Genomic DNA, 13,375 nt, shown 5'->3' with positions numbered 1-13,375 from the left:
CCAGTAGGCCGCACCATGTACAGTATGGCTTTAAAATGTTTGGCTGCTCTGACAAAATAAAGTAGAACATTGTGATTCAATTCTCACAACATCTAAAACCCCCTGCGGCATTCTCCTTATCGCTCTGTGGATTTCCTCCTCTAACCCCCACAGTAATTTGACTAAGTAACATAAACATAATTGACATATGCAGTGGCATAGCTATAGGGGCCACATCGGTCACAATTGCGGTATTATTTATGTCATGTATAGGGGTATCATTGGTAATATCTGTCTTTATACAGTAAAGTGCGTTATGTTCAGTAACAGTATGGAGGTAAAATGGTAATATTTGGTCCTGGTAAAGTGGTATTATTTCTGTGTACAGTAGGGTGGGAATAGTTGAGTACATTATATTGAACCATTTTTTATTATGTACAGTATATGGCTACATTATTTTTGTTTAATAATCCCATGTACATGAGTCTTGTGTGATGTACAGTATACACAATACACAGGGCCCATATGCCTTAAGCTACAATATTCAGTGTATTCATATGTAAATGTTCACTTCAGAGAATGCCTGGGACAAGCCTATTGTTCCAATTAGTAAATCTCTGTGGTACACCAAAGTCCTATTGCATTTTTCAGCAGTAAAATTACCGTATACAGTGGTAAAACTTTCAGTTAAAAGGTGGGGACACACTAATAATACGACTCAGAACAACCGGCACAGAGACGTGTGTAGTACAAAGAAGTGGTCATTGATTCCGGAGAACAGCAGATGATTATGGCTGCTGACAATCAACTTTGCTTTATTACCTCAACCCCAGTGCAAGGAATCAGGGAACAGGGACAAGTGAGAACAAGCTGAACACAGAAAATGTGTCAAACAGTAAACAGGTTGTACATAATAAGGAGAAAATAGGGATACACAGATGTAGCAGAGCTAGATTTGTCATTTGGCATGATATTTTATGATATGTGACCAATATAAGAATCTATATCACTAATTGCCGATAGAAGTTAACCTACTAATTTATATGCTCTGCTAATCCAGTATTTTATCAAAATAATACTTCGTAGTATATATGAACTGCGCCCTGTATGAGAACGCAAGGTGTTGGAAAAAAATTTAAAGGCAGAGAGGTTTCTTTTTTATTACACCATAAATTTTGCCCCTTCGCGACTCAATTTAATTGCACCCAAGGCAACCGCCTACTCTGCCTACCCCTTGGCCAAGCACGGGTGGGACAGGAAAAATGGATCACATGACTTCATGGCCACATTGGCTGACATTTTGCCACTGCCCAGATAACACAGCTAACATAACATATCCACACAATAGGGCCAAGGGACAGACTGGCCTTTCACACGATCATCCAGTTGGCCAAGGAGGTGACTCAAATTTGGTGAAGTTTAGCAGTGGGTAAACTTTAGGAGCAGTTGTTAGAGTGTATTTAACAAATGACCTACTGTGCATTCGGAAAGTCTTCAGACCCTTTGGGCAAATTCAGTCGTGGCTGAATTGCTGTTGAATTCCGCAGCGGACAGTCCGCAGTGGAATTCTGCAGCAGCCGTTTTTTACAATTCTTTCTATACATTTTTAGGAAACTTAGTTCAGACGTTGCAGAAAATAACTGTGCGGAAATTAGGCTGCGGTGCAGAATTTTCCCTCCACAGCATGCTCATTATGCTGCAGAGAAGCAGCGGAATTTCACTGCGGATTTCAGCCTTTGCATTGCAAAAACTGAAATCTGTGGCAAGTCCGCTGTGATATCCGCAACGTCAGAATTTCCTGTCAAATATGAAAATGTTGCTGCAAATTCGCAACGAATCTGCAGCAACATTTTCAGCGGAAAAATTCTGCCAGGTCTGAACACGGCCTTACAATAGCAGTAGCAGTGTGGATAAGATTTGAACTAATCTCATCCACACACTGTGGAAAAAAATCAGCCGAGAAACCGTTTATAAATTGACCTGCGGTGCATTTTTTTAATCAAGAGCATGTCAATTTATGCTGCGGAATCGCTGCTCTTCTGTTGCAGGTAAAAACCACAACAAATAGGCAACCATTGAAATCTCTTCAGCGTAAAATCTGTGACTCTGTTGCAAAATCGCAAATCAGAAAAAAAACAACAACCTTTTTTTGGTTTAAACATAATAATAAGGTTAATACTTACCCCGGGCGTTGTCATAGCAATGCGATCCTTTGTTCTGAGTGCAGCCCAGCCTCCTGGGATGATGTTTCATATGTGACTGCAGCGTCATCCAAGGAGGCCGGGCTGCACTCAGAGCAGAAGGACGCGTCACTATGACAATGGAGTATGGGGTAAGTATTCACTTTTTTTTTTCCTAGCAGTGTTTTTGCAGTGGAAATTCCACCAGAAAAACTGCACCACAATTGGTGCATTTTTTTTGGGCAGAATTTTCTGCAGCTTCCAGGACGGATACATTGCGTACTTTTACGCTGAGTATCTGCACTGTGTCCCCTAATACTATAAGGCCAGGTTCCCACGTAGTGTAAATGCAGCGGAATTCTGTGTGGAAAACCTGCAACATAAAGTCAAGTGTTGCGGCTTTTGTGCTGGAATCGCACAGATTCTGCGGCAAAAATAGCAACTCGGGAAAAAATAATAACCATACTTACCCAGAAAGCTCTTCCTGGAGTCAGGCCTCTTGGGATGACGTTGCAACCCATGTGACGGCTGCAGCCAATCACAAGCTGCAGCATCACATGGCTTGCAACGTCGTCTTAGGAGGCCGGACTATGCGCAGAGAAGAGGTAGGGGGTAAGTATAAACGTTTTTGGGGTTTTTTCAAGCGCTGCTTTCCACAGCGGAAATTCAGTTCGAAAAACGCACCACAATGTGGTGCGGTTTTTCGGACGAGAAGTTCCAGGCCATATACGCTGCACAGTTTTTATGCAGCGTATCCGACCCGTGGGAACCCGGCATATAGGGGTTGATGTAATATGTACAGCTGGAAGTCGGGACCTTAGAGTAGTTTCCTCTGGTGGGATCAATGCACTCCAGTTTTAGATTGACCGTTTTTTGGGTAATGATTGGCCATACAAAGCTGTCTCACAACAATCTACCACTTATTTCTCATATGTTGAACTTAGCATGAAGTTGCCGCAAACAAAGAAATGCATGAAAAGGGTTCTAAAGGGAATATATTGCATTATTAGTGTGTGCACTCGGGGTGCTCAATTCAAAACATTTTTATTTATTGCTTTCTAAACCCTCGTAAGGAATTATTGCCATGTGACACCTGCACTTTAAAGGGGTTGCCCAGTTTAGAAAACTAATTTTAATTTATTGTATTAGGGAGAGCGGTTACCAAGATTGTCTCTTCCTCTGAAAGACCTGCATTTGATCATATGAATGGGAACTGTGTAATGCTTTATTTCCCCTGAGGGAGTGCTGCAGGGAAATTGAAAATGTACTGCCAGGTTACCCCAAAGATTACAGCTATCAGCTGGGTGTTCTAGCAAGGAGTCACTTTGTGATGAGCTTACTGTCAAGGGGCTCTTCTAACAATTAGGGATTGTCCACAGTGGAGAACCCCTTTAAATAAGGGCATCTGTAAAAGTACCCAATGTACAAATCTGATTGGAGATCCACTTTATTTTCCACTCATACCCTGCAGCTACCCACCTGTTGTTCCCATCAATAGGTCATGTAACCTATTAACAATCTGCCATAAAAATACAGTCTTGAAGCTGAGAATGACCTGAAAACTAATCCGTTATGAGATTCCATGTAGAGAACCTCAGAACAGCAGTTTTATAAGCGTTATTTTCCTGAGAAATGTAAGAATCCAGTGCAGTCTGCAGCCTGGTATTTTTCTGGCAGTGATTACAGTGTGGTACGCAGCTATCCATGTGCGATAATATAGGTGTTTCAATCACTTCCCAGCATGAGTGACAGCTTTTCAGTATTTCGGGGTGACAGCATGAATTTGATTCGTTGTGTAGAGCTTATTTGTTCTCGACTGCTACACTCCAAGTAAATTGCCTCGTGTCAGCCTTGATAAGTCATACTATTCATTTCATTTCTCCTTCTTGATTCTTCACTTGATATTCATAGGAAATAAGATGCGTTAAGATTACATCTATCATGTAATAAATATTTCAGTGGAAATTGTGTCAATTTATCACAGGGACAACTTGTATTATTTTAAGTATTTATTTTTGTGTAATGTTTAACAGGTGACACAATTGTGTACAAATACTAAATGCCATTTTGGCAATTGCCCGACTCGGGCAAACATTTTTAATCCCTTGCCTCTGCAGCAATTTTTTTTATTTTTATTTTCTCTTTTTCCTCCCCACATTTCAAAATCCATAACTTTTTTATGTTTTCGTTAAGATTGACTTTATGATCACTTTTTATTCAATTTTTTTGTGGGAGATAAGATGACAAAAAAACGGCGATTGTGGCATTTAAAATTTGTTCTTTTTTACTGTGTTCACCTTACAGGTTAAATAATGTTATATTGTAATAGTTTGGAATTTTACGGACGCCAGGATACAAGCTAAGATCTTTTTTTTACATTGCTTCTGGGGAAAATGGGATAAGAGAGGTTTTTTAACTTTTGATATACCTACATATATATATATATATATATATATATATATATATATATATATATATATATATATATATATATATACTTAAAAAAAACTTTATTTCAATTTATTTAACTTTTTTTATTAGTCCTCCTACAGGACTTGAACCAGTGATCGTTGGCTCGCGTGCATGATAAACCACAATACTAGTGTATTGCAGTATGTGGTGATTTTAAAAGGCTCCTGTCTCTGGCAGGGCTTAACCCCGGAATGAGCCATTTTTTAATTTTCAGTTGCGTTTTTCACTCCCCGCCTTTATTTTTCCATCAAGAGAGTGGTGTGAGGGCTTATTTTTTTGCAGGTGGAGTTTCATTTTCTAATGGCACCATTTAAAGTACCATATAATGTACTGGGAAGCTGAAAAAAATTATTTGCGGGCTGAAATTGGAAAAAAATTTGATTCCTACGTAATTTTCTGTTTTTCATTTTTACAGCTTTCACTGTGTGGTAAATACGACAACTTAACTTTATTATGTGGCTCAATACGATTAGGATGATACCAAATTTATATCGTTTTTTTTTATATTTTACTACTCTTGAGAAACAACTTTAAAAAAAAAAAAAAAAAAAAATTGTTTTGTTTCATAACGTTTATATTTTTTCATTGATTGAGTGGTGTGAGGGCTTATTTTTTGCGGGAAGAGCGGGAAGAGCTGTAGTTTTTATTGGTACCATTTTTGGGTACATATAACTTTATCACTTTTTATTACATTTTATTTGAGAGCTAAGGTGACCAAAACACAGTTAAATAATTGTATATTATAATAGTTCGGACATTTACGGACGCAGCGATACCAATTTTGTTAACTTTTTTATTTTTTACATTACTTTAGGGTAAAAATGGGAAAAGGGGGGTTTTTTGAACATTGAATTATTTTTTTTTCACTACTAATAACTTTATTAAACTTTTTTTACACAGCCAAAGGGCACGGCTAACAGAGGAAGAAAGAAGGCAGTCCTTGGGGCCTTTATTAGGCCCCTGGGCTGCCATGAAAACCATTGGCACCCCCCGATCACATTGTGGGGGCGCCAATGAGATGTCGGAAGGGCTGCTCCCCTCTTTTCAACGCCTCAGATGCTGCGGTCGTAATCGAAACAGCGCAATCGCTGTTCCTGGCTGTTAGTCCCGGGTGTCAGCTGTAAATCAAAGCTAACACCCACTGAGTATAGAGTGTGCTACATATTTCCCTATGACGCTTATCACGTACATGTACGTGATGATGCATCAAGGGGTTAATAGGAGCACAAAGATGAAAGACCTGGGGCCTTTATTAGTTCGCCAGGCTGCCATGACATACATCAGCACCCCGCGATCGCGTCGCATCTGAGGGGGCCGCCCCTCTGTGTTTAACGGCTTAGATGCCACGGTCGCTATTGACCGTGCCATCTAAGAGGTTAAACAAGCTCGCTGCACTGAAGTATCGGCTGTAACATACAGTCGACATGCTGAACCTAAAGAGTGGGCTCAGTCTGTGAGCTTTCTCCATACCCTTCCCCCGGCCTGTAGAGGTTAATCATTGTATTTAAAGGGTTGTCTTACTAAATAAGTCCTTTCCATAGGCTCGATTAGGGCACATCATAGATCGGGTTTCACAGCTTGCAATCCTCCCCAATGAGCTAGACCCGGACCATCCAACTGTTATATGGATGGCCATTCATTTGAATCGACAGTGTAGACAAAATGTATTGCTGGCTGCAACGTCCGCTGGTGATAATGGCTGAGCTGAATAATTACATTATTAAAGTCATTGTGGATAATCAAAATGACTCGTAAGACTATATAAAGCCGAGCTGCAGGATGAAGATGAAAATTAAACTTAGGCACCAGGTTTTAGCTTCTCCGTGAATCAGAATCATTTGCATTTGGAGAATCAGTGAAAAATATAAATAAATGATATAAATAATACATAAATGGAGTAAAGTATATTTATTTACACTGACCTTACAGCTCTAGGTGATAGCTGTATATTTATCATTATAAACGGGATGAGGAACAGAAAAATATTTCACAAGAATGCCTTCTGGCAAAGTTTTTCTGCATTCTTCTCCAAGGATCAGATTTTTGGCGCTAACTATACATCATGTGAATAAAGTCTTACAAAGCGCCCATTCATTTACATTCATTTATGAACACAAGAGCGAAAAGAATTCCTTTCTGCGGCTGCTTCAATTAAAATGTATATGTTATGTTATACCTAGTTCAGGGCCTAAGGGGGCGATGTATAACACAGGGATTCAAAGAACACACTTAAGGCATGAGTTTTGCCAAAATTGTTCCTTTAAATTTTGTCATTTTAAGTACTAATGGCTGTTAGTGGGATGACCGGCCTTCAGGCTAGTGGTTTTTTCCCCTATAGTATTTATTACCCATTGCAGATAATGTGAAGCATTATTATGGAGCCTTCCCTTTACAATGTTCCTGCCCCTAATATCAACAAGGTCTCGTGCTGGAAGGTGAATAGAGCATGTAGACAGTCCTATGTGATGACAGTAACATGAGTTACATGAAAATCAGAACACCTGGTGTTTATTAAATTCATAATATGTATGATGTATGTGTATATATATATATATATATATATATATATATATATATATATAAAAAAATGGTGGTTTATTCAATCCAAACTAACAGCAACGTTTCAATCCTACAATAGGATCTTTATCAAGCCTTCGAGGCTTGATAAAGATCCTATTGTAGGATTGAAACGTTGCTGTTAGTTTGGATTGAATAAACCACCATTTTTTTCATGTTGGAGTGCTGCAAATTTTCTTCTGCTATATATCATTATACGTCCTAGGATCGGGACGTTTTGCTGGGCACCTGGTCGATTATTCATTAGTGAGTGCTGCTGTCTTCTTGTGTGCTATATATATATATATATATACATTTATTTATATTCTGTGTGTGTGTGTGTGTGTGTGTGTGTGTGTGTGTATACTATATATATATATATATATATATATGTACAGTGAAGGAAATAAGTATTTGATCCCTTGCTGATCTTGTAAGTTTGCCCACTGTCAAAGACATGAACAGTCTAGAATTTTTAGGCTAGGTTAGTTTTACCAGTGAGAGATAGATTATATAAAAAAAATAAAAGAAAATCACATTGTCCAAATTATATATATTTATTTGCATAGTGCACAGAGAAATAAGTATTTGATCCCCTACCAACCCTTAAGAGTACAGCCTCCTCCAGACCAGTTACACGCTCCAAATCAACTTGGTGCCTGCATTAAAGACAGCTGTCTTAAATAGTCACCTGTATAAAAGACTCCTGTCCACAGACTCAATGAATCAGTCTGACTCTAACCTCTACAACATGGGCAAGACCAAAGAGCTTTCTAAGGATGTCAGGGACAAGATCATAGACCTGCACAAGGCTGGAATGGGCTACAAAACCATAAGTAAGAGGCTGGGTGAGAAGGAGACAACTCGATCTGGGGCTCCATGCAAAATCTCACCTCGTGGGGTATCCTTGATCCTGAGGAAGGTGAGAGCTCAGCCGAAAACTACACGGGGGGAACTTGTTAATGATCTCAAGGCAGCTGGGACCACAGTCACTAAGAAAACCATTGGTAACACATTACGCCGTAATGGATTAAAATCCTGCAGTGCCCACAAGGTCCCCCTGCTCAAGAAGGCACATGTACAGGCCCGTCTGAAGTTTGCAAATGAACATCTGAATGATTCTGAGAGTGATTGGGAGAAGGTGCTGTGGTCAGATGAGACTAAAATTGAGCTCTTTGGCATTAACTCAACTCACCGTGTTTGGAGGAAGAGAAATGCTGCCTATGACCCAAAGAACACCGTCCCCACTGTCAAGCATGGAGGTGGAAACATTATGTTTTGGGAGTGTTTCTCTGCTAAGGGCACAGGACTACTTCACCGCATCAATGGGAGAATGGATGGAGCCATGTACCGTCAAATCCTGAGTGACAACCTCCTTCCCTCCACCACGACATTAAAAATGGCTCGTGGCTGGGTCTTCCAGCACGACAATGACCCGAAACATACAGCCAAGGCAACAAAGGAGTGGCTCAAAAAGAAGCACATTAAGGTCATGGAGTGGCCTAGCCAGTCTCCAGACCTTAATCCCATCGAAAACTTATGGAGGGAGCTGAAGATCCGAGTTGCCAAGCAACAGCCTCGAAATCTTAATGATTTACAGATGATCTGCAAAGAGGAGTGGGCCAAAATTCCATCTAACATGTGTGCAAACCTCATCATCAACTATAAAAAACGTCTGACTGCTGTGCTTGCCAACAAGGGTTTTGCCACCAAGTATTAAGTCTTGTTTGCCAAAGGGATCAAATACTTATTTCTCTGTGCACCATGCAAATAAATATATATAATTTTGACAATGTGATTTTCTGTTTTTTTTTTTAAATATAATCTATCTCTCACTGGTAAAATTGACCTAGCCTAAAAATTCTAGACTGTTCATGTCTTTGACAGTGGACAAACTTACAAAATCAGCAAGGGATCAAATACTTATTTCCTTCACTGTATATATATATATACATATATATATATATATATATATATATATATATATATATATATATATATATATATATATATATTATGTGGCATTCTGTTCTACATTAGAAATTGGGAGCATGTCAATTTGGGGAGACTTGCTTTAATAGAGTAACAATTAAAGCACAAATATATCAGATTGCTAGTAACTTGCTGACCGCATCTTTTCTGTAAACCTTGGTGTAGAAGGTGATTACTCGGCTGTATGACTGATAAAAAGTGTAGGGTCTCACTAATAATGTGTTTCAACGGTTGGAAAATGTATCAGACAAGATTAAAGTGTTATTCCAGAAATTCCACATAGTATGAACCCATGGATGAAGTTTATATTTTTTCTTCCGGCTTTGCCATTGAGTGAAGATGTTTCTGGTCATAACCTATATTACTGTATATTGCTTTTTCTAAAGTTTCTGTAACATGGAGAACCTGAACTACAGAAACACAGACAGAGCAAAAAGGGACAGAAGAAAAATGAGTAATGCATCTTGTTCTGAGATATCAAAAATAAGAATTAAACTGGATTGTATATGACCTTTAGGACCCCCTTGCCCCATCTTTGGTTAGGGTCTTGGTACTCTGCTGGCTCCAGAAATATGGTTGGTTATCTGATCATTGACTTTCTTGGATACCTTTGGAAAGAACCAGGGTATGTGTGGAGGAGCAGAGAATCAGGTGGTTATGGGGGCTCACAGGCATATAGCCGCTGAGCCAGGGACTGTTGCAGGGAAGGGGTTAAGTGAGGGTGAGGAGGTGGCTCCCTCCCCCTCTCTAGGTCGGACAGGGGTGAGTCATTTAGGCAGGGGGGCGTTAGAGGAGGAGAGGGGGCAGGCTTAGGTATGGGAAGGGGCGATATAAGGGGCTGCTTACCGGTAGTGCGGCCTCTTTATCATGAATTTTCCCTCCCTCCCTTAAGTATGGTGTTTTTAAAGGTACGAGTTGGTTGGTGGGTGATGGAATTTGTATGTAATTTGTTAAAAAAAAAAAAAGGCAACCAAAGAGGCCTCAATATGTCCGGTTATTTGGATGCAGAGATATATATATATATATATATATATATATATATATATATATATATATATAAAAAGGGACAACCAAATTGGCCTCAATATGTCCGGTTATTTGGTTGGAGTTATATATAAAAAAAAAAAAAGGAGGAAACAATGTATTTCACATGGTTCTCAATGAGGTGGTTACTGGTTTGTTGGGACAATTATGTATGGATGAGATATTTTGTATTACGGTGTTATGTCACAGCGGGCGGTAGTAGAAGGGGTTTTACCTACATATCCTTTGTTAGGCAGGCATACAGGTTGTTATTGACCTATGTTAAGTTGTGTTTTTATATTTAAATTTGTTATTTACATTTATTGTGTTAATAAAGCTGTGGCCGATCCCCGGGTCAACCCCACTTTAAAAGAGAGTTATGTGACGGTGTGATGTTAATTTATATGGGGGGAGACTTATGGGTAAAAGGTTGCTATATGCATACAGTCTCTGGTAGCAATCAATTTCTTGTAGTCGACTAGCCAGTCAAGATCAAACAAACAATTACATCGTCTATGAATCGTTCCTATGAACAATGACTATTTAAAGAAATGATCTGAAACATGATGTATAATCTCTACTTAATAGTATTGTAGAATTATATTTTCTGTAATTAATAAATATCGGTGATGTGTTTTCACAGTACAAGCAAGTGGAACAGTACATGTCGTTTCATAAACTGCCATCTGACATGCGACAGAAGATACACGATTATTATGAGCACAGGTACCAAGGAAAGATCTTCGATGAGGACAATATTCTTAGTGAGCTGAATGATCCTCTCAGGGAGGTAAGTGTAATCCATTCTTTGTTAACACATAGAGACTGAGTAATTACAATCAATTGCAAGATGATTGTAGATTGTAATGCTGCCATACAACATCTGCCATACAGTACTCCAATAATGTTTCTATTTAGTGTCCAAATAATACTGCCTCATAGTGCTTAAATAATGCTATACAAGGCTCAAAAATGCTACTTTTATAATAGATAGATAGATAGATAGATAGATAGATAGATAGATAGATACGAGATATAGATACGAGATATATATAAATAGATACGAGATATAGATACGAGATATAGATACGAGATATAGATAGATAGATAGATAGATAGATAGATAGATAGATAGATAGATAGATAGATAGATAGATAGATAGATAGATAGATAGAATGTCCACCATCCAGCAGCACCAGTCAGGAATACAGGTGGGTGCACGTCCCAGGAGCCCGATCACTGCTCCCAAATCCTCAATGTTTGTCCAATAAGAGACAGCACTCCAATTTGTGATAGAAAAAACGGCTTTTTATTAGCCCCTGTGCGACGTTTCGGCTCTTTACATGGAGCCTTTCTCAAGCATGCTTGAGAAAGGCTCCATGTAAAGAGCCGAAACGTCGCACAGGGGCTAATAAAAAGCCGTTTTTTCTATCACAAATTGGAGTGCTGTCTCTTATTGGACGAATATAGATAGATAGATAGATAGATAGATAGATAGATAGATAGATAGATAGATAGATAGATAGATAGATAGATAGATAGATAGATAGATAGATAGATAGATAGATAGATAGATAGATAGATAGATACGAGATATAGATAGAGAGATAGAGAGATAGAGAGATAGATAGATAGATAGATAGATAGATAGATAGATAGATAGATAGATAGATAGATAGATACGAGATATAGATAGAGAGATAGATAGATATGAGATAGATAGATGTACCGCAACTGTAGACATGATCTACATTACTGTCTTCTTCAGAGGCTGTTGTCCATTGCAAGGCCGGCACAGGCCTTGATCTTGCTACACCCCACAGAGTGAAATCTATGCCAGTTAGGAGCTGGCGTACAGTTCCGCTATAATTTATGCCAGTTTTCTGGCAAAAATTATAATAAATTTGGTGGACACGCCCCCTTTAGGAAGCCACACCCCCTTTCACTAAAGTGACATTGCGACTTTTGTGCTCTTTTGTTACTTTTCTACATCAGAAAACTGGCGTGGAAAAGTGAATTCCCCCTTTAGAGTCTGGGCTCAAAGCAGGGTTCTCTGGTGGGCCAATCCATGTGCTATGTATAATTCAGGTATAAAGTTGCAGGGAGGTGCTTGACTTTTTGGACCATCACACTATCGCCCTGTGTGAATGAGGCCTTATGACTGGTATTATGAAGCATTATAGGGCATTGAGACAAGCAATAAGCCTATTACTGAGCTGTGTACTACGCAGCTTCCACTGTGGCTGGAGGTTCAAATCCTTCACATGAAACAAGCCTGTCATAATGCTCCCGGCATCCAGCATGATTAGTTCTGGGGCCTGTTAAAATTGGAAAGGCCATTATCCTTTGTGAAAGGTTATTTTTCATGTGGTCTGGAGGCCATTATATTTTACCACCGCCTTAATGTGACAGATAAAGAGTCCTGTCCCTGATGGCAACGTATTGAGCTGCTCTCATCTATACAGTAAACCTAAGTCAAGCTATTGTCCTCCGGCATCAGTTATTAGAACAGGTAGATGAAGTTTTATCATTATTCACAGTACAGACTGTTTGCAAAGCCTGGATTAATGATGGGAATCCACATGCATCCACACAATTTGTTCTTTTATTTTCTAAAGTGTAATCCATTCTACTTTTACCATTAGGAAGATAAGGCCCCTAAATCAGTCCTGGAAGATTAATAATCTGCATGACTTCAGCATATTTGTGTTTGTCATATACACAACTGTGTGACAGACTGCATTATGGAAATACTGTATCAGGACAAGGCAATCTCTCAGAGGAGGAACTGATTGACTGAGTTATTCAGCTGCAGATGGAAAGAGCTCACATATGTTCATTTATCTGCCATACATCACATTTGGAAAAGAAATCGGAGAAAGATATGTTTTCTGGCAGCTCTCCAGAGCATGATTTGTGTTGCCAGTTTCCTCTAGGCCAGGATCACACACACACACACACACACACACACACACACACACACACACACACACACACACACACAGTTTTTGTGGCAGTTTTTTGGCTCAATTTTTTGAGCCAAAGCTAAAAGTTATAAAAGGCACAAAGAACAGACTGATGCATCCCCTTTCTTTTAGGTCCACTTTGGTGTTTGGCTTAAAAAGCCGAGCCAAAAACTGCCACAAAAACGTGTGTATGATCCTGGCCTTAT

The 13,375-nt window shown here is 39.1% G+C and overlaps 1 protein-coding gene across 1 annotated transcript in view; it reads left to right on the top strand.

Moving 5' to 3' along the window:
* Positions 1 to 13,375, top strand: part of HCN1 (hyperpolarization activated cyclic nucleotide gated potassium channel 1) — a 443,459-nt gene that overhangs the window by 352,829 nt on the left and 77,255 nt on the right. The window contains exon 5 of the mRNA XM_075839721.1: positions 10,846 to 10,992. Within this exon, the coding sequence (XP_075695836.1) occupies positions 10,846 to 10,992 (147 nt within the window). The remainder of the gene's footprint in view (positions 1 to 10,845; positions 10,993 to 13,375) is intronic.

The sequence above is a fragment of the Rhinoderma darwinii genome, chromosome 1 (assembly GCF_050947455.1).
Source record: "Rhinoderma darwinii isolate aRhiDar2 chromosome 1, aRhiDar2.hap1, whole genome shotgun sequence".
Taxonomy (NCBI): domain Eukaryota; kingdom Metazoa; phylum Chordata; class Amphibia; order Anura; family Rhinodermatidae; genus Rhinoderma; species Rhinoderma darwinii.
Note: the sequence above shows the minus strand (reverse complement) of the source record. Positions and strands in the feature narration are given on the sequence as shown.